At 35.8% G+C, this 27,222-nt stretch overlaps 1 protein-coding gene across 2 annotated transcripts in view; it reads left to right on the forward strand.

Moving 5' to 3' along the window:
- The window catches only part of TBC1D5 (TBC1 domain family member 5), a 317,301-nt gene that overhangs the window by 174,844 nt on the left and 115,235 nt on the right, over positions 1 to 27,222 (forward strand). For both annotated transcript variants that reach the window (XM_031044993.2, XM_031044994.2), the window contains 9 exons: positions 411 to 519; positions 2,318 to 2,407; positions 2,506 to 2,577; positions 5,338 to 5,405; positions 12,122 to 12,224; positions 18,356 to 18,444; positions 19,971 to 20,021; positions 20,110 to 20,179; positions 25,615 to 25,787. In XM_031044993.2, coding sequence (XP_030900853.2) covers positions 411 to 519; positions 2,318 to 2,407; positions 2,506 to 2,577; positions 5,338 to 5,405; positions 12,122 to 12,224; positions 18,356 to 18,444; positions 19,971 to 20,021; positions 20,110 to 20,179; positions 25,615 to 25,787 — 825 coding nt within the window. The remainder of the gene's footprint in view (positions 1 to 410; positions 520 to 2,317; positions 2,408 to 2,505; positions 2,578 to 5,337; positions 5,406 to 12,121; positions 12,225 to 18,355; positions 18,445 to 19,970; positions 20,022 to 20,109; positions 20,180 to 25,614; positions 25,788 to 27,222) is intronic.

Genomic DNA, 27,222 nt, shown 5'->3' on the forward strand with positions numbered 1-27,222 from the left:
CATGTGAGGAGCTAATACAGTCAACAGTATACTTTTCTGTTGCATATTTTTGGAATAGGTACTTCTTTGTCTACAGCTGAAACATGAATGTGCTTATATTAATATTCATTTTTCTTGTTTATTCACTGAACTGCAGTACCAACATTTTAGAGGAAATGGAATAGCCTCCATAGACATTATGAATTTCAGTAGCTGGCATAATTATAGCGATCTACATATTCATTAAATCCAGAGAAGAAATGTGTCCAAAAAGACAGCCATGCGTTTAGAAGTGGTACACAATAAATATATACATTAAAACGAAGTTCCTTTCCTGGCTTATCCGATATTGTGTAATGCCATATAGTCCTTAAATCAGCTAAAGCTTGTTTTTTGTTTAAATGTTAAATTCCTTTTGCTTTTGCACACAGCAAAGAATGGGAAGAACTATTTGTAAACAACAATTACTTGGCAACTATACGGCTGAAGGGGATTAATGGGCAGCTGAGAAGCAGCAGGTTTCGTAGTGTTTGCTGGAAGGTAAGAAGAGAAAATATTTATTTACAGTTTGTGGTTGCAATATATCAACACATTACATGATGCGCTGGAAGATTATTGATGCAAAGAATCATGAATTTTCCGACAGATTTCATCCCAGTGTTTTCCTACTCATTTTTATAATTCATAGGACATTTTCTAATCATATTGAGTTGCCTTAAAGCTGAATTGCAGGTGATAGCAAAATATTCCTAGGAAAGAATATCCTTGTGCTGGGTGGTGTGTTTAGGATTGAGTGCCACAAACCATCTCTTCTCAGTCTCTCTTCAGTGAAGTTGTGCACTGGAAATAAAAATGAAGTTTTGTCTCAAAATTTATGTTTTATGGAACTTGGAACTCCTTTAAAGTCAGTCTGATGCTTCTGCTAGCAGCTTTTCCCAATGAAATGAGATAGTGGAGACAGAATAGAGAAGGAAGTCAGATCTTCCAGTATTAAAACACAACATGTCCTCAGAGGTCTCTTACTATATTTTTAAAGTTGCAGGAGAAGGAAAAGAGAAAGAAAGCAAAGTAATACTTTGATGCTATATAAAGTCCAAAATTATTCTGTTGCACTGGCATCAGGTCTTCTCTTGTGCACTAACTATGACAGTAGAGAACATTTTCCCTAGTAGAGTTACTGTATGTTAGCACTGATAATTCAAATTACCTCACTTGGAATTTCTTAAGCTTCACTTTGGCATAAAGACCTATAAAAAGAAAATGAAAATACTCTTTGTATATGAATGAAAGAAATTTGAAATTTGAAATGTATGTAGCAGTGAACACATTTAAAGTTAATGAAAATACCTTCTTCAGGAGGCCAGATGAATGTATGCCACAAGCATTATTTCACCACCCTGCTTCTTCTTGAGCCTCTTAATTAGGAGGCGATAACTCAAAACCCTGAACTAAGAAAAGCATCAAGTCCTTCACTGTCCACTAATTAAGTGAGGAGTATTTTTGTTTTAGAAATCAGGTTGGTTTTATTTTCATGTCCAGATATGGGTTAGGGCTCTGGTTTACGCTGCCTGTTTTAAAAATACTATCTATGTTTTTGTTAAGTTCTGAACTATTTTTAGTCATTTGGGAATGTTTTTTGTTTGTCAGCATTTACTGTTTCTTAACACTTTATAATGTGTAAATAAAAATATTTTAAAAACCAGAAAATACTCTGGTTTTTATTTTCTATGCAATTAGAAGTTATTTTCCAATAGATTCTAACCATTTTTAAACAGAAATGTGAAAGAACTGTGATGTAGGCATTCTCAAAGACTTCTTGCAAAATTGACTCTTAATTGTCTTGCAGAATTCTAGAGTATGTTTCATTTCTATAGATTAAGATTTTCCCTTTCCACATTTCTTAAGTAGACCATATCTCTGAGTGTTTAGTTTCTGCTCTGCAGTCATGCTTGATTTTAAGCAAGTTGCATTAGGTCATCAATGTTCTGTAAATAGCTTCTTGTTTTGTATCTTTATTTTAATTCCTTTGCATTTTCTTTTTTGCCTTGGAAGTCTCAATCAAGTCGTCTGAAGTTGTGACAGTTTACAAAGCTTGTGTTTGTGGCTTCGGTTGTCTTTAATATTTTATTTCATACAGTAGAACAGCTACTATTTCTGCCTTCTTTTTTATTGACAGGAAAATAATAAAGCCAGGGGTATCTTAGAGGTCTCTGCTTTCTTCTTACATGTAGAGTACTTGCTTCTCCTTGCTAAGATGGTTTATGCTGTCTGGTAGGATTTATATGAAAAGCTCTTTTAAATCATGAAATTTTATGGTTTCATCTTCTTTTGTTGATAGTTGTTTCTGGAGGTTCTACCCCAAGACAGAAGTCAATGGATTAAAACCACTTCAGACTTAAGAACTTCTTACAGTAAAATCAAAGAAATTGTAAGTTGGCACAAAATAGGTTCTCTACCCATATGCTTTGACTTAGACGTTAATACTTACAGCAGAAGAGGATTTGATCTTTTTCTCTTTTTACCCAGCACATTACAAACCCTCGGAAAGCGGGACAGCAAGATCTGATAATCAACAACCCACTGTCTCAGGATGAGGGGGTGAGTTGACCCTTGTTTTCATCAGCACAGGTGCTACTAACGTTATCATCATCGTCATTCTGACACAAGTTGATTTCTTGCTGAGGAAAGCAAAATAGCAGGTGCTCAAATCTCTTCCCTAAATTTCCAAACTGACTTGTGTTAACAATTGGTTCACAGGCTCAGCTGAACAACCAGAAATGCTCATTTCCAGGTTAGTATTCTGATTTTTCAGGGAGGTTGTGATGAACAAAAAAATCAGTGCTGGACTGCAAGTCCAGTTTCACAGCATATGTTTTCTTTAACCAATGTGCCTTTTTACTGCTGTGTGTTTTCATTTTATATGTAAAATGGCTTTAGTTGAAGGAGTGTTTAAACAGTCAATATGAAGGGACTGCTGTTAACAGCAAATACTAAAGAACCTTCTTCTGGAAGACTGTTCAGCCTTGGAAGTTTTTCTCCAGCAAAAATAGAATCGTTCTGTATCTTGAGTTGTATATGTGCTGAGTTAATGTTTAAAGTACAAGGCTGCAAGATAGGCTTTTCTTCCAATGTTTTTAATACTTTTTCTTTATCGTTGAATGAAATAAGTTTCTAATCCAAAAGGAGCCAGCTCCAAACTGAAAGGTCCAGATTTTAAAGAAAGACTAAATATATGGTAAAAGTATTTGCCCTGACTGTCATTAAGTGCAGGGCACCAAACTCACTGAAATTAACAGGATCTCTTAGTAGCTTGGTATTTTCAAAGTCATGACACTTTGAGTAGGGCTAACATAGATTTGGGGGCTTAATTTTGAACAAGTTTTTTGTTTGGGTGGTTGGGTTTTTTTTGTTTATGAAGGTTTCTACTGCATTTTCTAGTAGCTGAAAAGCTCTTAAGCATTTTAAAGCATGTATCTTTATGCTTTCCTGATAACTGTTACCATCTTTGAATTTTTTTCTAAATCAAACTTAAGAGCAACCTAATACCATGAAAATAATTTTTTTTGGTTGCATTAAGAGATTTACACCTGTAAAGACTGTCACGGGTATCATTGGTGATACTATTTATACTTCCATTTTGTTCTCAAACAGAAGCCCATATTTTGTTTGTAGTGTGGTACTCTGCTTCGTATTTAACGCAGAAGGAGAAAGATTTTCTTGTTGAGACATGGAAGTGTTGGTAGGCATGTTGGTGGCTCTGCAGCCAGTATGAGTATGCATGCCATCAAACCATTCTTGCATCCATCTGGACAGAAAGTTGTGTCAAATATGAAAGATTTAAAGTATTTCTGCTTTAGTTTGGGATCATACATAGTGGCTTAACCTTCTTTCTGCCTGTGATGTCTTTTAGAAGACAAGGGTTGATATGTCATAATATGTGGCAGGGGATTCATCTATAAAACAAAGCCACAGGCCAAATCAGGCATAGGAATGGAGAGCAAAGTGCCTTTGAGCCTCTGCAGTGACTTCAATGTTTTACCCTTTCAGTGTCCTGGATTTTGTTTCCTCTTCGCATGCACATTCTGTTTCCTTTATGCTTTTCTCTGATGGACTGAGATGGGAGCAGGGGCAGGGAAGGTTCAAAATGTGATCTAGCTGCATGAAAAGAGCTGTGAGTTGAAAAGATACTAGTTTTATGTAAGACGTTGTCAAGTATATGAATACTATTAAAGTTTAGGGTTTTTTTCATAGGTTGTAAACAAATATAGAAGCTAATTAACTTTTTTTTTTGTTATTTTACCTTCTTCTGCTAGATAACAATAATTTACTTTCGCTTTCCTTTCTGTGGATCATAAGCCACCATGGTAATGAATTGTTCCTACAATTCTGGAAGTATTGTATCAGCTCTCTTTGTACGGTATTTCATTCACTGGTGCTGCTGCTATCTGAAAACTAACTTGCATTAGAAGTCTGCTATAGATTTTGTTCAATATTTTGATCAATAGGGCCAAGCTACCATCTCATTACAATAAAGAATAGGCTTTGGAATACTTTTTTCTGGAGTATGCAAACAACAACATTTCCTGACTTCTTTCAGGTTAGCTTTTGCAAAATATTGGTAAACAAGGCAAGGAAACCAAAGAAAGAAAAAGGAAATCATCATAATCACACATACAGAAGAAACTAAACCTACTTTGAACTCATTTATTTATTTATTTGTTTGTTTCTTTTGTGTCAACAGTGAGCTTTAAATATCCTGGTTTTCCCCACCAGAGCATTTTTTTAGAATGGCTAGCTCTATCTGCCCTGTGTGTATGTACCGTTACAAGTATGTCATCTTCGTATGCCACCACCAAGACGAGCTAGCTTAATTCCAAACAATTTCTTAGTATGGAAATTAGGGGAGCATCAATTTAAAGCACATACATTCATAGAGGAATGTAGTACAGTACAGTACTTTTTTTTCTAGGTATGAACTATTGAATTTTTTTTCAGTTGTGCTGCTGGTTCTAGTAAGTTTTAATTTACTCTGCCTTTATAGTCTTCGTAGATCCCTTACAATTAGCTCAAAGACCAACCATCCAGTGAGCAAATGGAGTGAGCCTAGAACAAGGATCCAGGAATTTGAATGTTTTCATCTCTGACCGAAACTGACTTTCTCAGATTGACTGGACTGATTCACAAATGTTACTTCATTGGGCTGGTCACCAGCGTGTATACCAATACTGATATACCACTCTACCAGGAATTTTGAGGATTAATTAATTAATATTTGTGCAGTATTTTGCTGATGTAGTATATTATTCTGAACTATTAGTAGAAGTCTCTATCTCATACAATTATTTTTCCTTATTTTAGAGTCTTTGGAATAAATTTTTCCAGGATAAAGAGCTTCGAGCAATGATTGAACAAGATGTGACAAGAACGTATGTAGATCTTTACAGAAATTTCTATATATAAATTTAGATTATGCATTTTTATGTGTTATACATTATATTGTGTTTTCTTTACTTTGGTTAGTGTAAATGTCAGGATTATTGAAAATGAATGTGTGGAAACATATATTAAATGTATAGAAATACAGCTCTCTTGGAGTGAAAAATGATAAAATTGAGTTAAACATTAAACTGTGGAGATTTACTGGTATCATTGAAGAAAAGCTCTTCTAAATTAAGATATTAAGAAATGTACTACTGTGTGAAATTTAAAGCACAGTTTCACATATGAAGCGAAGAGAAAGTAAGAGAAACTAAAAGGTCTTTTAACTAAATTATGTTCATTATAAAAATCAAACATTATTTTCTTTAATTCTTAGCAATCAATACTTAAAAAATAAACAGTTTGTAATTATTAAGGGAAATGTCACTCATCTAGAGAAGTTAAGCTTTTCTGTTTCTCGCTTTTCTAGTGTTATTTGTCACATATGCCTTTTAAAAATTGTCCTAATATTACTGTGATTATGTTTTCATCTTCTTGGCCCTTAGGTCATTCCTGTTGAGGAACTTGTTTGAGTTAGAACACTCAGTTCCTGAAAACATTTCTTTTCAGAGTGGAAGCATTGACTGATGTGTAAATCTAATTACATTCAATTACTGGTTTGCTACCATGTGAAATTTTACTGTATTGCAAATATTTTTCCTTATAACTTGAAAAAAGTGGTGATAGTCATAGATTTTACAAATCCCAAGCTCACACATTTTCATTTACAGAAACCAAGTCATGCAGAAGAAATCATTGCTGTCTGGTTTTGGAATATTTTATGTGTCCGTCCCTAGACCCATTCTTGAATGCATTTTGCCATGAGATGTATAATTAAAATCTGAGTATGCTTTCATGTGCATTCTCACAACAGATGGTATTTTTTGTTTGTTAAAGGAAACAGATCAGGATGTTCTAAGATTAAAATATATACATATCTAAACTATAATTGGAGAATGAAAAGTTCTATGGGGGTTATGTTGGATATAAGATTGTTATTTAAAAATATGTATGTAGACACTAAGTCCATGGAAAGTGGCAGGGTGAGTAATATTCACTAATATCAGTAATGGTGTCCAAAGACATTTCCATTTATGTATTTGTATAAAATAATGTCTACTTGAAACAGTAACAGCATACATTATGTGTTATCAATATCAAAATAAATCAGACAATGAAGGAGCAAAATTAAGCATCAAAGTAACATGAATTTATTTGATAAACTACATGTATTTATATAGACACTTGTTGTTTGCCTAATCATAAAACATAGCATGCGGTTTATGTATACATATGTATCTGTTTGTAAACTGTCAGTGTAAGAAGCAGTAAGTTCTACATTCCTTGGCTTTGGACCCTCTATTACATCTCATCCTTTTCATTTCCATTCTTTAAATAAATTTCTGGATCTATCATTAACTTAACAATGCTTTTTATGGTAGGCAGCCAGAAAGCCAACCATATTCTGGGCTGCATCAAGAGGAGCATGACCAGCAGTTGAAGGAGGCAATCCTGCCCCTCTACTCTGCTCTTGTGAGACCTCACTTGGAGTATTATGTGCAGTTCTGGTGTCCTCAACATAAAAAGGACATGGAACTGTTAGAACAAGTCCAGAGGAGGGCTACAAGGATGATCAGGGGACTGGAGCACCTCCCATATGAAGATAGACTGAGAAAGTTGGGGCTATTCAGCCTGAAGAAGAGAAGGCTGCATGGAGACCTCATAGCAGCCTTCCAGTATCTGAAGGGGGGCTATAGGGATGCTGGGGATGGACTGTTCATTAGGGACTGTAGTGATGGGACCAGGGGTAATGGATTAAAACTTAAACAGGGTGTCATGGTTTAAACCAGGACACAAGGGAAGTTTAGATTGGATATAAGGAAGAAGTTCTTCACTGTGAGGGTGGTGAGGCACTGGAATGGGTTGCCCAGGGAGGTTGTGAATGCTCCATCCCTGGCGGTGTTGAAGGCCAGGTTGGACAGAGTCTTGGGTGGCATGGTTTAGTGTGAGGTGTCCCTGCCCATAGCAGGGGGGTTGGAACTAGATGATTTTAAGGTCCTTACCAACCCTAACTATTCTATGATTCTATGGTAACCTAAAATAATTTAGTATTATGTTCAGTTACCTAATCATTACCTTCTAGCTTCTGTTTCTTATTTAGGGAACATTTTATATTCTTTGTCACCCACTTCAGTACTCCATCATCCAACAGCATCAAGTAAATAATGCTGTAGAGAGTGACACTAACTGCACAGAGTAGCAAACTTCTACAAATCAAAGCAGTTAAAAATTTAACTTCATAATGTCTTTATTAGAAGTCTCTGAAATGTAAGTCATAATAGGTGGGAGAAAATTCATAGAAATATGCTTTTAAACTTGGTACTGGTTTAAATTGGTTTGTGTGTGTGTGTATGTACCTGAAGAATTCTAGGACACGATCACATCTTCCTAAAGTAAATGTCTAGTATTAAAGTCTGATAAATCACACTGTAGAGTAGGATGTTTTTCTGCAGTAATTATAAAGAGCTTCTAGGTCACTTGAACCTACCTGAGTCACCTAAAGTCAGGAGAGGCAAGCCATAATGTCCAAATACAGTTTTTTGCTGGTTGCGTGATAAGAATTTCCAATATTTCCAAGGGAAGTAGGGAAGGATTTGGTTGAGTTTGTCCTAAGTCACTGGTGATCAACAGCTCTGTTTAATCACCTTACTTTTTTATGGGATTTAAGAGCTTCAGGACGGATTTTCCTTCAGCCACCTAGAAACACGTACATTTGAGCTGGAACCAAACACCATCTCTTTCTGTCTAAGTGAGAAGCTTCTAAAAATGAGGGTGGGAGAGAGGGTAATAGAGGTTTACTATAAATCAAGTAAAAGCCTTACTTTAAATGTAGATAGCAGTATCAACCAAGTTACGACTATAATACTGCATTCGATTGTTCTACTAAAAAAGGAAGGTGCATGAGCTAGCACCATAGTAACTCATAACAGACTTAGGAATGCAGTGATTAATTACTGTCAGTCAAAAGATATACCAAGAAACAATGCAGATTTATTTTGAGATGATTAAGCAGCTAAGTGATAAAGAAGAATTTTTGAAAACATTCTCCAGAAATGGAGAAATCAGAAGATTGGCAGATGCAAGAGCATCTAACTACCAGTCAAAACAAAACACCAGTCTACTTGCTGGCATCACTTTGTACATCTAAGATTATAAATGGTTAGATTTTATTACTCTCTCTCTGCAGTATTTTAAACAACAAAACGCTTAGGGAGCATTCCCAGTAGACTAATAAAGTGGATTTCTTTTCTTCTGTAGTAGTATTTTTATGTATTGGTCTACCTAGTTTTGGTGCAGAAGTAACAGTCACAATTTAGGGCAGTGGAAACGGTGGAGATAAGTAGTGGTGGATGCTGCTGTTTCAAAGTCCATCTCCCAAATAACAAAAAAAAAAAAACAAACCCAACTATAAAAGAGGTAGCAAGAAAGGCAGCTGCATCCTTCCTAAACATGTAGAAGCGATGGGCAGAAACAGCAATCCATTAAGTTTCAGGAGACAAAATCTAGTTTCTGTGTAAGAGGATGGACTGCTGGAAGGAAGATCTATCTTTATACACCAATTTATTCATTTTCAAGAAGAAAGTGAGCAACGAGGGAGGAGTGGGGAGTTATTATTATCCTTTACCAAACCTTTGCAAGAGCATCTTGGTTTTTTCTGGTTTAGTATCTTTCCCCATTCCAGCTGAGTAACAGCACTGGGGAATGACAGGGCATGGAGTCTGTCTGTGAAAGAAAGATGGTCATTCCATGGCTATTGTTAAGAGCCTTTTTCCTGTCTGCCACCAAAGTTGTTTTATAAAGTATTTGTGCATCCTTTTATTTGGTTGCCAGCCTGTTTCTTCGGTGTGAAATCTGGCTTGCCTCTGGTGTATGGGACCCTAAGTGGGCTAAAGGAATGCTTTGGAAAATAACTAACCTTCAATGGTGTTTGCTTTCAGACAGCAGGGACTTGAATGCACTGTTGTTTAATTGTAGTGGTTGTGGTAAAACAGTCTAGCAAAATTCCCCTGTCCTTATGTAGTCTTTCTCAGAAATGTAATTAAATGTAACATTCTAGTGCTCATGAAAAGTCTCCTTACCTTGCCTGATTTGAGAATACTGTATTTCTAAAACAGTGCTTTAATCATGAAATGACATTCTCAGTAAAAATCCATCCTGAACTGATAGTTCCTTCGTGATCTCTTGTATTTACATTCAGTATAATTAATACTTCAGCCAGCTTATCCCTGAGTTCATTATTATATTTTGTGTAACAATCTCTGATATTACTAGATCCTCACAGATATGTCTGTGTGTTTTTGGGTTTTCTTCATTAGTCTTCTTTTCCTAAACTTCTTAGGGCAGGCCTGAAGAACAGTCCTTCAGAAATAATCTCTTCAAACCCCTAAATTATGTCGATTGCCATCTGCCGTAATGCACTTCTGGTCTCAGCTGTGTCCGTCCTTTACAGTAATATGATTAGTACAAGTGCATACAAGTTTCCAAATGGTGGTCTACCATTACCCCCACCAGGTGCCAGGAAAATGCTACACCTTTCATCCCAGTGCCTTCCGCAAGACTTCAGCATTGCCACATGTAGGCCACAGTGTCTCCTCTGCCTTGGCTCATAATTCAGGTCCTTCATCCAAGGATTTCAAAGCACTTTTCTAGCCTTAATTAGTTAAGTTTCTGTGCTCACCCATCATCACCTCTGTGAGATGACTACAGTAATTATTAACACTAATAGTTTTATCTAAAGTAATTTATTAAAATTCCCTATATTGTTTCTCTATTACAGGCTTTACAACAGCCTTCCTATAACTGGTCTAAAGTTTAGCATTGTAACATAGACTTGGGAAGCATGAAAAAGAAAATTTGCTTGAAGAAAATTTATCTACAGTCCATGTGATTTCATCTCAAAACTGACAATACTATACAGCCTTTATGTCAGCAATCTAGCCTGAGGGTTACTGTGTTGTCTTTTTAAGTAATCTTCTGGTTTTCTTTGTCCAGTTTGATCTTTTCTTTTTAGTATCCTACCTTTCCAGACTTTTTTGGTTTTGTTTTTGCTCCATGTAGCTGGATGTGGTTTGGGGTGGTTGCTTTGTGAAACATTTTTTTCCATCTAGTTACTTCTTCAGTAACCATGAAAAAAACCCACTTTTGTTTGTGCAGTTATTCATTAAGGCATGTCCTGCACAATCACCTTATTTCCTACCTCCAACACTCAAGGAGCAGGATGCACAGGTGAAGGTTGAACAAGAATAGTTATAGACTGTAAATAGTTACATTTTCCTGGATTACATGTAGATAACGGGATTTTCCCAGCTTCTTCTCACTTATTCTGATGCTAGATCCACTTCATTCTGTGTCTCTAAAGGATATTTGCCAGACTATCTAATGATTTCATAATCATAGAATTTATTTGAGACAGGTACTAAAGACAGTGAAATGTCTAATTATGTAGCATCACAAAACATGCCAGTAAGATGTATTAGAGCTTAGGATACTTGTTTTCATGTCAATTATGAGATACTGTCATAAAAATGCTATTTTTTTTTCAAATTTTCATGAACTATTGAACATTTGTGTATATGCTTCTTCTGACATGTTCTTCTTGCTTCCATTTTTTCCCAGTTTAACTGGAAAGTTTACAAACTTCCTTAACTTACTGTAGCTCTTACACTCTTCCTTTGCCTGACCTTTGTCTTGAGAAAAATGAAGAACAGGGCTAAGCGCTATTAGTGTAACTGCAGGGCAGACTGATGATGCAGTTACAGTTCCCAGCTTAACACAGATAAAAGAAAATGGAGGATGTCATAAAAAGTATGGTTTTTGTCTATGGAGAATTGATCTTTGGTGCTTATTTTTCCAGTATCTGAACGGAATTAATCAGTAGGTAACTGCAGGTGGTTTAGTTTTAACTGAATAGTTATTCTGAAGGGAATTGTTGTTGCTTGGATTTTTTTATCACACTCCTAGCAAATTTTAGATTTGTTGGTGAAGGACTTCATAATCGATGGAGCACCGTCTTTGCGTAAAGTTGCTATTGGGATGCTGTGCCACCTGGAACCAGAATGGTCATCTGGTCTGCTAGGCTTAGTACTAGCTCAGGTTCACTGGATGTGGGTAGATTTTTGCTTTAGTCACTGCCTCTCATTCTGTTTTCTTTTGTTCTGTATCAATATATTTTCATGACATAGAGAATCAAAGAAACCTGATTCTTTAGGCAGGAACATACTCATATACTTCATTGTTTTATTTTTATTAGGTTAATTTTCAGGGCATTGGAGGTTTGTAAGGAGTTGGCCATTAAAACAATCTGCCGCTGTACTTGCAGATCTCTGGGTTTCATTATATTAAAAAGAATTGCTTATTTAAATATAACTGGTGATACCATCGTCCTGTCAGTGGACTGATGTATATTAAAGAATGTGGTTCAGAATTTTGGCTGCAAAAATACTTCTTTAGAAGTATTCTTGCCTTATCAGCATCCACAATTCACAGTGCAGTGCGAAAACATGCAAGGGAAGGTGCTGTCATACCTAAAACCATTTATAGAAGAACAGCAACTGAGATTCTGCGTGCTCTATTGCTTATTTTCACTGTATTTCTTCATTTCCAGCTTTCCTGAAATGCAGTATTTCCAGCAAGAGAATGTGAGGAAAATTCTCACAGATGTTCTGTTCTGCTACGCCAGAGAAAATGAACAGTTGCTTTATAAGCAGGTAATGAAAATCCTGTACAGGTGGCATTCATTGACTCAACATTTTCTATATGGTTTGACAATAATGTAGTTTCATTGTATCTGAAGTTGTATCATAATGCTAAAGTAATCAAAGAGCTGCTTGTCAGCTGCATAGTAAGAAAAGTAAGCTCATTGAATAACATATGCTTTTTCCTCATAACACAGTCCCTCAAATTGTTTTCTTTAAGGTTGCTAAGTTGTCTAACTTCAAATTTCTTTATAAACAGCATCTTTTTCATCAATGTAGGCTGAGAAAGAAAAATAAAAAGAAAGGCTTTCTCTGCTTAGGCAAAGAAAGACAGTATGCAGCAGGATTAAAAATGGTACTGAATTAACAAAAAAAAATAGTGACTTTTGAAATTTCGGCATACTATTTTGACTTTTACATAATATTTGAAGTTACTCCTCAAAGTCCTAAAGCCATGCGCTACGTTAGTGAATAGATCTTTTATCTAACCCTGTAGCATCCAAATACAATGCAGCTGACAAATGCCTCTTGACTGAAGGATAAGGGTGCTACAAATACCACTTTTACAGTGTTACCTGAGGGAGAGCCTGCTCGAACCATTTTTGATAAAACAGTAAAGAAAACCTTAAAGCTGCACTAACTGTGCATCCATATGGGATGCAGGATAATTTAATTCAACATTTGTTCTGAAGGTTTTGAAGTGACGATAAGCTTGATACTAAATAATATAGCAAGACCAATATGCAGAGTATACAGAAGTTTATTTGTATTTGTTTCTTCAGGCTATTATCAGTACGGTGAGTAGGGACTGACAAACTGAGGGATACTTTGTGTGCACTGAGAAACAATAAACTGTAGAGCAGCAAATTTTAGGTAGACAGAAACGTTTTCATGACAAAAATACAGAGGTTCAGTAAACGTGAAGGTTTTTAGAAGACACTGTACACCTTCCAGCATGGTCTGTGACTTCTCTGTCCTCAAGCCAGGAAATCAGTGGTGTTTTGTGAGAAAAAAAGAAGATGCATGTGAGTTGCAGAACAGTTACTTTTGAAGAACTATCTTACAGCTTGTAACAAAAATCAAATATATAGCTGTCAAACACATGAACTCTCTATCAGCTGGTTATTTCTCATTTTTGACAGACTATGAGTAAGCGATAAGGTTTGCATGAGAACAGGAATGAGATTTGTGAGTTATATTTTGAAGGGCACTACTAAAGCAAATCCTCCAACAGTATTCAGCCTTCCCTTCCCAGTGAGTAGTCCAGAGCACTGATGATGGGAAAACGGAGAAACACATTCCAGCTAATGTAGTCTATCTTTTATTGAACAAGAAGTATTATTCTACTCTTTGATATGACTTAAAAGGACTTAATTACCCTCTGCTCATATTTAAAATCCTCTTGATTCCTTACCAAGGAATAATACCTTTTACATAAGAATAGAATATTTAGCCAGATCAAATTTAAAACAAAAAAGTAAAAAAGCCCTGTGTTTCATCACAAGCTGTTAAAGCTGTTATTTTCTACTAGGTGACACCCCGTTTAACATAGACCATATTGTTAATAGTTATGGGATTTTATTGAATTAATGAGACTGTTATCATGTAGTAGAATGTCTTGCTGAGTTAATTGAAACTGCAGAGATTATATAAATGGTATTAATGAACTTTGACTGCCTGATGCCTCAGCTTTAATAAAGACTGCTTGGTGGGCTAAATGAACATAGGCAGATAAAAGAACAGGTTCAATTTTGCAAGCCTACAGGCTGTTGACAAAGAAACTTCTTTACCTCTGTTTTCAACTGGTGTTCGTCAGTAGTGCAGTAATTCCAGGAAGTGGTTGCTATAAGACTAAGGGGAAAGGTTAAGTGCAGAAAATGAAATAAATCTGGATCATGAAAGACTGTTGATTTAATCTCTCTGAAGTGTGTTCAGTATATCACCCAAAGTCTTGTGGTGCTGTGCCAAGTCCACAAAATGGCAAATGACTGTGGTTTTCCTCTCGTATTCTGGACAAGCGTCACTTTTATTAGGAGCTTTTATTTTTTCTTACTTCATTTTAAAAGGGTTCGATTGTTTGTTTTGTTAATTAATGCTCCTGTTAGTTCACTAGTAACAATCCTGGTTTTTTGTCACCATGTCCGTCTCTTTTTAGGTAACATTTCTTTCATGTCCATCAGTACCCTTCTGTAAATTGGCTAACAGAAAATAGTTTGTGATGGTGACAGGAGGTTGTTTTTTCCCTCTTTTGTCAAATACCTATCTTGCAATCAGTCTTCCTGTACTACTATTTTTATTGGTTCTGTTTTTACCATTGACTCAAGCCCCACTTTCCATAATAATTTCCACTACATCAAAGTCCAGTATATTTTCTTGAAAATAATGAAGGTTACTATTAGATCATCTCCATGCTGCTCTCTCCACAGTTACCTGAATACAAAGTTCAAATTAAGGAGTTTGTCTTCATATTCAGTATCCATCATGAGATTGGTCCTGTTATTCTCTACGGGAATTCCTCTCTCTCATTTGTATGAGCACATGCAAGAAATACATTTGGTATTAGAATTATAACAGCCACTAAATGAAAACTTATGCTTCTGTCTGTCAGCATCTGTACAGGACCTGATGTTTCCCTTTCAAAATACTGGGAAAAAGTTTTTAGTACCTTGACAATTTGTGTACTTATAAATGTAAATACATCTGCAGTTTGCAACACTTCATTAAAATTATTACATAGCATCAGCCATACAGTCTTACAAGCAGCAATCAATAATGTTTATTTAATATGCATATATGCATGAAGTTGTCTTTGTAGTAGGGTTTATGGTTTTTTGACCAGCATGAAGTAACATTTTATTTGATGAGGAAAAAAATATTTCTGTCCCTAGTCAAATGGAGTAGGATGTTGTGAAGCTGTATGGGAGATTTTAAAGACAGAATCCTCACAGGGATCATTGAATTTTTAAATAGTAGCTGTAAATATAACATCTAAAGAGAATAGCACATTGTACTTAGAATATGTAAACATTACTCTTAGCGTTCTTCTGTAAGCCTGGTGACAAAATTCTGGTCCTAGTTATACTGAAAAGAAGTAGTGACAATTAAGCTAAATCACTAGGCTAACTGTTGTTCACTCATGATTTGATTGCTAGAGATGTCAATATAATTTTGAAATGCATTGATTCACTTTTCATTGTAGAAATGCTGCATTTCTGTTTTTCTTTTTAAACGATAGAATGTATTATGAAATCAATATTTTGTTGTAGCTGGGGAGTGTCATAAAATTATCTGAGCTCTGTCAACTTATTTATTAACACTAAAGAGTTTTAGTAAACTGCAGCACTGAAAAAATAAGTGTATGCATATTACACTGGTAACTTTTCTTGCCAAGCTAAAAATCTCTAAACATTTGAAGTACTACTGTAACTGAAAGATCAGAGGTATCTTTTTGAAATCCCAATATTTCATCATCTGTTTGTTTTGTTTTTGTTGTATGTGGGCAGCCACATTATGATTCTGCTTCATTACAAAGTTGATACATTATTATGTTGGAAGAATGTATGATATGCTTTTATCTTTTATAACTAATTCTTATTTTATGTTCTCTTTCTTCAGCTTATAAGTTTACAGCTTAGGTGGTAGATTTATTAGACAGTCAAGTTTTTGGCATTTCCATTTCTCATATTTCATGTTAGTGTATCAGGGTGAATAAAAGATTAGGCATGGAGCTCTTAATTATCTGAGGGCTGTGAGTATGTAGGGAAGTACAAACCTGGGTTATCTGTAGTTTATTGAAATGTTTTTGTCACTTACATTTCTTTTCTAATCCTGGACCTATCTCCCTGTCCATACTATTCCTTTCCCTCTTGGTATGACCACAAGACTTCTAGAAATCTAAAGTTGGCAGTTTGCAGTCTAACCAATATTGTGCTTGGGAATTCTACATCAACTCCTGAAATCAAGTGGTTACACTGAGCTTTTTCCTAATTGAATTTCTGTTTAGCCTTCATCTTTCTAAGTAGTCCCTAAATGTTCAAAAATAGGAAGAGAAAGAAAACGTCCAAACTTCTGTAGTTTTTCTTGTCTTTAGCTTTGCCCAGTCACCTGACTGCTATTGCTGCAACCTTGCAGTTGAGGCTTTAACAGTCCTGATCTCAGTCCTGAAGAATCTGAAGTTAAATTTCCTGGGATTTCAAGTAATAGGACACAGAGAAATTTCCAAACCTCTTTTTTCTTCTTCCCCCCCCCCCAACACTGCTAGGTACTGGCATTCCCTCTTACGAACAGATATGTTTCTCTAACATAAAATTAGCTGCGCACTCAAATATGAGTTATTGCACACTCAAAAATGAGTTAGATAGGGCTTCCACATCCACCTCTCTGCTCAGTTTGGACCACTTAGGGGAAATCCCCATTATTTCCATTAAAACTTGAAGGGTTTTAGTAGTTAATAGATCTGTTTGATACACATGAAGCTGATAAGCTAACTCACTGATACTGAATACTTCTCAAATGCTGCATTGGATGTCAACTGATACACCAGCAGGGTAGCTGCAGAAGCAGGTATCTCTATCATTACTCATGTCTGTCCATCACTGAAAGGGCTGGAAAAGCAAGTGGAGAGGCTCCCTAGTTTGGGACGACAAGCATAAAAAGCACCAATTATCTGACTCCTAAGAGCAATCTGAAATGCCTGTGAGCTTGATGGTCCAGCATCACCAGTGCTCTTTCTGCCAGCAGGGTAGACAAGATGATCTTCCTGGCATTGCTGTCTGCCCAGAACACTCATCTGGAACTGGGACTGAGGTTCCACTTAGTGAAGGAGTTGCAGCTTTGAACTGGAGCACAGCTGGACAAGAACTCCATCCAGAGTGACACCCAGCAGGAATAGCCTGCTTGGGCACCTGGCACCAAGCTCTTGCTCTGGTTGGTAGTTTTGGGCTGAGGTTAGGAGTAATCCCTGTGTCCAGAGGCCACCAAACATATCTCAACCCTTCATACCGCATCCCATCCATCACAGAAGGGCTCTCCCCACTACTTCTGTATGGTTTATCCCAAACCCCAACCTGTAGCTTGCACAGTTCTCACCTGGTGTCCTAGTCTACCACTGGGAGCCCAACTCCCTTGACATAACCAAGTTACTCAGTTATGATACCTCAAATCCTCCTTTTCCCTGATCTGATATGACGGAAGGGGCTGAATATCTGCTGAAGACAAGGTTTCATTGTGCAGGCTATTGTTTTACCTGTCAGTGTGTTGCAGCTTGCCAACTGGATTGCTTGTTTCCAGAAGCGGTTGCTTCTGCTCCTAATAATAAATTGACAAGCCCCAGGTGTACTAAAGCAAATAAAGACCCCTTTTTTGTTCCTGGTGAGCACTGAATAAAAGCACCAATAGCTGGCCTGGGAGGCCCAACCATGCTTCTAATGCTGGCCCAAGTCCTCAACTATCCATCCTGTTCTGATGCCTCTATGTTTCTGTATTTTTTCTGTATCCTCATATAGATAGCATATACTAGTAATTGCCTATAATGGAACAGTACCATGTCTCCAACACCTGATGTTATAGTGAGTTAAATTTTAATATTGACATAGCAACTTTAAAAAAAACTCAAAAACCAAACACTCATTTTCTTTCCCATGTCCATAGGAATGGAAGTTTAATTTTTCTAATTTCCCCAATAGCATCCTTTGTCTCCTCTGAAGGCTACTGTTATGCTTTTATCTATGGTTTTGGAACATTATCAAATAAAAAATAATTTTAAATTTTGAAATTTGTCCCTATTGCAGATCTTTGTACTGTGGATCATGATTGTAATTATCATAAATAAAATTCATATTTATGAACGTAGATCTTGGAGTAAACTGCCAGGTGCAGGGTTGCCTACCATTGCCAATTTGTTTTCTGTTGTGGTAGAAAAAGGGAGAATAACTTGCTTCTGTATATTACATAAGAATAAACACTTGGATTTAATCAGACTTTAAGATAAAAGCCATTGATTATGAAACTGTTCCATTAAGAATGTAAATCGTCTTGCTTTTACTTAGTCTGCATCAGATATTGCTGGCTGCCTGATGCTACGCATTAGCAACTATTATATGACTGGAAAATCTTACTATACTTTTGCTTCCTTTTATGTTTAGGGTATGCATGAACTTTTAGCTCCCATTGTTTTTATCCTGCATTGTGACCATCAGGCTTTTTCACATGCCAGTGAAGCTGCACAACCAAGGCAAGCATTGTGTTTTATTTGTATAGCATTAAAAAGCTGCTTTCTTAAAAATTAATAAATAAATAAGTTGGCTGGACTTGAACTTTTAAATACGTGTTTCTTAAGTCTTTGTTTATAATGGGTAAACTGATATCAGAAATTGTTACATTTTCATGGTTTTATGTAAATGACCTTATTTCATTTTCCATACTACATCTGCTGAGATGGGGATTAAAAGTGTAGACATTGGCCCCTTCATAGGTACAAGATGGCAAAAAAAGGGGAGACAAGAAACATAAGGAGAACCTTAATGAAAAAACTTACATACCTACCTGCTGTTTCACCTTATTCTTATTGCCAGAAATGGTTTAGGTTTTGTCATTGCAGAGAGGAGGCAGATTAGAGAACCACATTCATAGAACAGACATGTTGCCAGTTCTCTTTCTTCATATCTTAAAAGAGAAAAAAAAACTCATTGTAGACAAATTATTGTGATTGGTATTTCTTTCATCACCTGCAGTGTTGCAGCTGCAATATTTGACTATCCTTTGATTTTGTAATAACATTAGGTTTAGCTGTTGATTCTCTGTTCCAGTCAAACTTCGTGTGTGTATGTACACATGTAATTATACACGTATGTATAAAATTTATAAAATATTACCTCACATGACTGTCCATCAAAAAATATGGATGCTTTTTTTCTTGCCCTATGTGCAAAGTTTTGGGGTTTTTTAGAAAAGAAAAGAAGAAACTAATTGCTTTCTTGTATCACTTGTGATATTTAGGACATTTCATTTGTCTTTTTGCACTCTTTTTGAGCCAAGTAGTGAATAAAACCCAATTTAATTATGTGTACTATATAATATAACCTCTGTTAGTACCCCTCAACTTGATTGTCCAAAGGCAGTTAAGCATAAGGATGGGGATTATTTACAAGTGTGTGGTTTTATTCAATGTCTGTTGTATTCAGTGTCTGTAATCCTGAAATTACCTAGAAGATGCTTTTCCTTGCTAAGTAACCTAAAATAACCATGTGTTATGCATAGCATTCTATTCCATCCCCACTGAAAAAGTAGAGCCAAGCAGCAGAGTAGATGGAAAAGAGGTGCTGTCACTGATTAATTGCTGTTAAAGTACAATAAAAATACAGGCTATTAAAACAAAATAAATTAATGTTTTGATACTGCATATTTGACCAGTAACCATTTTTTTTTTTGTTTGGGACAAACAGTGATAGATTGTGCAGCAATCAATTATTCTAGATCAAGCATATTCAAATAATACATTGTGACATTCAGTAATTTGTTATTTGGAATAATTAGATGGTTACTTCATTGTAGTGCAGACAAGGCAGCTAATTTGTTTTTGATCTTTATAAAAAGGAAAGACTTCATTTGTTCAATGGAGTTGCTCTTTTTAATTAAAAAGGCTAGTTTTCTCATTTGCACTTTATATGAAAGTTGGCTTATAAATACATAATAGTACATGCAGAACACTGACCAAAAATAAACATTCACATTTGGATTGTTCACTGTTGCCTTTTTCAGTGAGGAAATGAAAGTTCTTTTGAATCCTGAATATCTGGAACACGATGCCTAGTAAGTTTTAGCAACTTCCTTTACATTTTATTTGCTAAAACTTATAATACATTATTTAACACCTTATTTCTGCTTTTTTCCTCTCCAGTGCAATGTTCACACGTCTTATGAAAACTGCAGAACATTGGTTTTCAACTTTTGAACATGACAGTCAGAAGGTAAATATAGCTCTAAAATGTATTTATTGTATTTTTAAGCAAATGTGATTTTTAATATGATTGAAGTAATTTGAAAGTAAGAAGGCATCTTCTCTTAAAAGACTTGGTTAAAGCAGGCTCAAATAAGTTTACATCCTTTAGAGGCTCTTTGGAATTTGTTCATAAGTATTTGTTAAGATACTTATTACATAATACATACAAATACATAAGTATTTGTTAAGATCCCGGTTAAGAGTTCCTATTTGTTGAAAGATCACTTGGTAATCAGAAAGCTGAATGTACAAATGCAGTTTCTCCTATGTATGAGTGATGTTCGTGTGTAGCATTTGAAAGAATGCCTCTTATAGGCACATCTGTGTCTCAAACCTGTGCAGATGTCATACTAAATAAACACATATACGAAGGATTTAACCTATGGAGGCTTGAATTGGTTTTAGCTCTTTAATATATAACCAATTTGTTGTGAAACCAAAACTTTAATCATATACTGTCAATCAAAGGTCAGGGTGCATATTCCGCCCCCATCCCGACTTCATCACTACATTTCCTTACTTTTTTTTCCCTTGACCTCAGGGTATTCAAACAGAGGGAATGTCTTTGCCCTCAGATTTCCTGTGCAGCTATATAGGCGTCACTGTATTTAGTATGTTGCTTCTTTCCAAAGAAGAGCTTTTTCAGTGTTCCTAGTTCTACAGAACTATTCCTTGCAGGAACCTTTTATGGACCATCACCTCCTTGCCTGTAAGCATACAGGACAATTCCCTCACATTAATTGCTCAAGATTTCTTTTGAATACTTTTTTCCTGTCTCTTTCCCTCCTTACATTTATCTCTTTTTTAATTCTGAAAAATCACTTGTGTGGTGGCGTGTATGTAGAAGGCTCTAGCAGAACATAATCCTATTGCAGATATTGCCAAGACTTTCAGTGTATTGTATCTTAAAAGAGTTATCCTCCAAACTTGGTTCCAGCTTGAGTCACTTCAAGGTTTTTCACGTAGACTATGGGATGAGTATCTGTAGCTAATAAAAAAATTAGTAAGAATTTGTTTGGGTTTGGATGTCCACATGTGTGCACCAAAAGCTATATTTGCATACTGTAATTAGAGAGTTCTAGTTTAAGAGGTAGTTTTGCCTGTCTGTTGAAGAAAAAGGTGTTTAACCGAGATGCACATAAAGGCTTCTATTTTCCTTAAATATTTAAATGTATTTGTGTATATATTTTATTAGATATGTAACATTGGCATCCTGGCCTAAGCTATCTACAAGCAAAAATTATTGTTTGGGTTTGTGTTTTTACATAATCCTTAGTAACTAAGGATAAAGCATATGAGATGTGATTATTATGAACTTAGAACGTAGTCACTTTTGTTCCAACAACAAAGCTGTGAGAAATTTCTCTGAATGTAGTGCTTCAGAATTCAGTGTGTTCAAATGTGTTTGTTCCAGTTCCTGTGGCAAAGGTGGTAAAGTCTGAGGTGGAATTTTACTCTGGGAAATAACTGCTTAGAGATTTGCAGTGCTTCGGTAGAAGGTGAAAGTTTATATTGCCCTTTCCAGTCCTTTTGTGCCATAAAAAATTAACAATGCAAAGCGCATGGATTAATATCTAGTTGTTTGTTTTTGTTCTTTGCAAACATGTATAATCTTTAATAATCCTTTCTTGTACATATGCCTTTTACAATCATGACTTTGAGGGTTAGCTACATAATAAAGTCTGAATCTTCACAAAGGAAGCAATGAAAGCATGTGCTCTGAGAGACATGTTACATTTTATAGCCTCTAACAGTTGGTTCCATTACTCCCAATTGCCATTAGAGGAGTTTCTCCAGCTACTCCATTCCCTAGTGGTTAATGAGAGAAATCTGTCCACGGTTTATATGTGTACTATGTCCTAGCCTCTCTTTACTGCTGTAGCATTTGTTTCCTAAATGCGTGAATATATAAATTGTATTAGTATCAACTGCCAGCCATTCCAGTTCGTGTTGTGGTAGGTAATGTTTTGTGGCACAGTCTGATGATTCTGTTCGTAATACTTGATCTAAATTTTTCATCTGCATTTCACTGTTATCCATATTTAAATTGTTCTTAGAGGTAGATCTGATGCTGTCCTGTAAACAGAATAGCACATCTCTGAGACATCCCACTTTTTGTCTTTTTATTGTTAACTGCATCTATTTGGGATTGATCATTTAGATTTCATGTCAGCAGTAGATGATTAAATGCAGGCACTCTTTTTTTTTCTTTTTTTCCCAAGACTTAGAAGCTCACAAAAAGAAAACAGGTGTTTTGCCTCATGTGGCAACTTAATATATAGTGAGAATGGGCAAGGGCACAGTATCAGGTTGTCCACTTGGCTTCTGTGCTTTAGGCACAGGCACTGCGAGTCATTTCTAGTTAAATATTTTGGCGGCTTGGCTGTGTCAGTTTATTTGAGCATCTTTCTGTTTGGGCTGTTTCTTTCACACCAGCTGATGTGATTTTTTGGAGCAATTTCAGCTGACTAAATGTATTATCTATCATTTTCTCAACCAAATTGTGTGAGAGGAGACAACAGACATATCATATGCACTCTAGTCATCCACTGAGCTTCTTGGTGGAGTGCACCAAATCAGGAAGCATGGAAAGTCGTGGCATTGATTACTGATTGCAGCTGCTGTCCCCACAGATTATGACATGCTTTGAAGATTTCTGTTAATGGGTTAATTTCTGAGATGCTGATGAACTGCATTTTCATGGATACCATTTACTTATCTCATGCTTTTAAAAATGGCAATCCAGTATATCTTATTTGATGCACTTAACCATGTTGATAGTCAGTCGGTCTGACAGTCAGCAATGTGTCAGTGCTGCATTATGCCAAGGTGCACAAATGCTTGCAAGTGATAAATAACTCCAGTTTTGGCACTCTGCTGTAAGAAGAAGCTTGCATTAGTTTTGATATGCAGAATCTTTTGACACTTGAGCCAGTGTTTAAAAGTCTGCTTTCTAATTTTGTAAAGATGGCTTTAAACCCACAAACAACTAATGATGTAAAGGCTAATTTGAGTAACTAGCTAGTCTTCTCATATTACAAATCAGCAGACAGACATTACAAGTAGATAGATTCTAATGTTGAGATTTCTATACGAGAATCTGTGCCTATAGAGAAAAGCTTAAAATGCAGATCTTTTGAGTCATCAGAGTTATGAGTACATGCAGTGGTTACACTGAAGTTAAAAGTCAACTTGAATAAACCAGAATAAAGTTCATACCCACTATGTGCACCAGCTGATGGAACATGCACAGTTTATGAATGTGTGGAGTTACAGACTTTTATTATTATTTTCAAATATACGTTTATGCAAATAATTACTGATATGTTTATGCAAATAGTTACTGTAGACTAGCATTTAACTTTATGGCAATGCCATCATATCATACATTGAGTGTTTTCCTGTATAGATGAGAAGGAGATCAGTAGATACCCTTTTTCACTATTCTGCATTATAGCATGTGACCAAGAAAATAATGAAATGAGTCTGAGACAGAGATAGGAAATAGCCATGCAAGGGAGAAGCAAAAATAAGTGTAAAAAGAAAGCTGTCTGCTTTGGTAATAAAGAAGTTAATAGAATAATTTTTAAAGGAGGTAGGAGAAACATCCCTTCTCAACATACATGCAGCTGTGAAGAACTTTTGTATTTCAGTAAGTGACAGCATTTGTTATTAGCCCCTAAGATACTAGATGTTTTATTTTAACTTTCTGTTTGGTAGAACAGAAAAGATTTTGAATGAAAGGACACCACTTCAGTGAGCTTTATTTGATGGTCTGTCTGAGGGAGCTTTTGTCAAGCAATTTGATAGGGCACCTTAAATGAATATGTCTTGGTACCACAACAGCGTGGCAAAACCATCACACTGTAGTAGACAGATAAATCCCTTTGCTGCAATTGCCACAGCAAAGCAACAATTAAGCAGATTTTAAGATACAATTTGTAATCGATCAGATCCTTAAATAGAATCATTTTACCTGAAATAGCTGCTCAGCATCATACACAATTTCTATGGTACAGAAATGGAATAATTAAGAAAAACATTTCAAGCAAAGGAGATCAACATAAAAAATAAGCTTTTTGGAAGAAATTATTAAATGTTTACCTCCCACTTAAGTGTTAAACCATGTTGTAAATGATTGCGATATATGGATACTTCTTTTCCTTCCTCTTAAAATGCTAATACAGAAAGAATGCAGTTGAAGAGGATTATAACTATAGGAAACAACCTTGGGGATGGTTTCTACAACAACAAAAAAACCCACCTTTCTTTGTTACTGAATGTAAAAAATAATGTGCTTTTCACTGTATTGAGCCAAGTGATTTTGTCTTTCAAGAGTTTATATGGTAATGAAGTCTTCTGAAATTCTTAACCCATTGACCTTGATAAAGCTTCTGTATCAATAAATTTAGCAAAAGTGTATAAAAACAGTAACTATTTTTTAAAGTGAAGCCTTCAGGTCAGATAGCCATGATGACAGATTGCAACAAAATCATTGAGAAATCTTACTATTTCAATTTTCCCTCTTTTATAACTTCAGCATTATTCCTGACAGTTTAATTCTCCATTTCCCTTTCCTCAATCTTTCTCTTGATAGGTTTGATTTCTTCCCTTTTTATTTCTGAGCTTCCTTTTTACATGTTTCCTGTTCAGTGTGGTTCAGTACATCCTGAATTCCTTCCTAGCATTCTGCTTCTTTTTCAATAATGCATCACTCTTTTGCAGAAAGAAAAAAGATAGAGCAGTATCAGGTTCAAGGATGCTAATACTCCAGTAGTTTTCTTTCTCTGTTTTCATTTATTTTATGTCATATTCTAGATCATAGTTTGCACAACCTTTAGGTCCAACCAGCTACCTTCCAGTCCTTAGGTTGATCTCAGTGTTCTATTTTGGTTTTGTTTTATAAATTCTCTGATGCATTATCAAAGTTGTGAAGATTTTGAGGTACAGCCAACAGATTTTCTAAGCAAGGGAATCCTGTTTAGGAAGCATCATTTGAAAATAAGTTATTTCCTATTTGGTATGCAATTTATTGTCCTCTGAGGGCATATATTCTCTACTAAGTTACCATGTATCTGCTTTGCTCTGGACTGACTCAGACTGCTGATATTAAAGCTAAAATAAAGCTGTCAACACTTTGTCAGAGCATGAAAAGTAAAGCATGCACGTAAAAATTGATGTGGAGAATGAGAGGATGAACCTTAGCATGCTTGGGAAGGGGAATCCCACAGTACCTTTCACAGAAGTGGATACTTGAGATTCCTCTTTTTCTGGAAATGAGTTATTAATATGTTTATTTGGAAGTCAATGATGACAACAAAACAAATCTCTTGTAGACAGTCCCTTTTAGACAATAAGACTTCATAGGATATTTTCTTTTTTTCTCATTTTCTGTGTCTGCAGGAAAAAGATGTGATGATTACACCTACACCATTTGCAAGGCCACAGGACTTAGGCCCATCTATTGCTATTGTAGCAAAAGTAAACCAAATTCAGGATCATCTGCTGAAGAAACATGATATTGAGCTGTACATGCATCTGAACCGACTGGAAATTGCTCCACAGATTTATGGGCTGTAAGTGTTTGCAATGCGTTATTTAATTTATTTTTTACTTCATTATATTAGGATTTTGTTTTACTTGAATTTAGGGATGGAGGAATGGGGCTAAAAAGTATTTCTTTTCTCTTAGAACTTAATTCAATTTGCAGCATTGCAGTAAATGATATCCCACTGTTTTATTAGTGACAGTGGCATTCCCAATGCAGATGAAGTCCATTCAGATACATGTGTCCTTGCCTACGGCAGGAGGGTTGGAACAGTATGATCTTTAAGATACCTTCCAAACCAAACCACTCTATGATTCTATACAATAAGAGAACTTGACGGACTCCCAGTGCAGCAATGAAGTACTTAATCGAGTACCTTTTCTACCTGCAGTTTTCCTATAAGAAGAAATGGGATAATAGGACATAAAGAAAAGGAGAAGGGGGAAATCAGTAGCTCTGACTGGTTCCTTTATTTAATTTTATCACCAGTTCAGTATCAGTGAACTTTCTTCTACTGCAGGCGTGGGGTTTTGGATACTGGTAATACAAGTATGGTGGGGCACGTTAAAAGTTAAGCAGTGTCTGTATGTTGAGTCAGCGCAGGTAGTCCTTCTTGCATTAAACTGGCTCAGGGCCATTCAGCTGGTTGTGTTTTGTGCCCCTTTTCCAGGAGGGCTCAGTAGGCTAGGTGTGACTTTGGATGTGGCCTTGTCTGCATATTTCCTCAGCATTGCATCCAGACCAGTTGCAACTGCAGTGATCAGTCTCAGTCAGTACAGACTGTGCAACTGGGGTGAACCAGGAGTAACTGAATCAACTGTGGTTTTAAGGAAGAATTTTGCCTTCTTCATCTGGAATTTTAGGCATTTGTTTCATTTTAGTAATTCCTTAAAGAACTGGTAAGCCATATGTGCAATTGCAGTGACAGAAAAATTTCACTTTTTTTTTTTTTGTTTTTCCAGTGATTTAAAATAAGATTGGCTTTGCCTTAAATGGAAAAAAACACAAACACCAGTTTCATTTATAGGTGTGAATTTCCAAATGTAATTGTGAATTACATTTAACAACTCAATAGAAAATGTAGAGAAGGAGGGAAAAGGTGACTGTATAAATGTCAGGCCATAACTGCAATACTTAACATTAAAGTCTAATTTGATGTTACAGTAAAATGTAAAAATGCTGTGACATAGTATGCCCTAAAGAGTAGAGTTGAAGTAAGACTTAGTAGTCCCAGACTTATAAATAACATATATTGGAAAGATAAATGTAATTCTACAAAAGTTACTTAAATAGTTTTGATAGTAAGATGTAACAGGGAGAGAAAATAAGCCAAGTAAACTCAAGGTATTAGAAGTATGAAGAGGATAGTACTACAGTATTACAGTATTTTTTTGCATAGTGTACAATTGTGTATTTTCTGGTATCTTCACTAGAGTGGAAGAGAAAGGCAGCATCTCTAATAA

The sequence above is a fragment of the Melopsittacus undulatus genome, chromosome 1, assembly GCF_012275295.1.
Source record: "Melopsittacus undulatus isolate bMelUnd1 chromosome 1, bMelUnd1.mat.Z, whole genome shotgun sequence".
Taxonomy (NCBI): domain Eukaryota; kingdom Metazoa; phylum Chordata; class Aves; order Psittaciformes; family Psittaculidae; genus Melopsittacus; species Melopsittacus undulatus.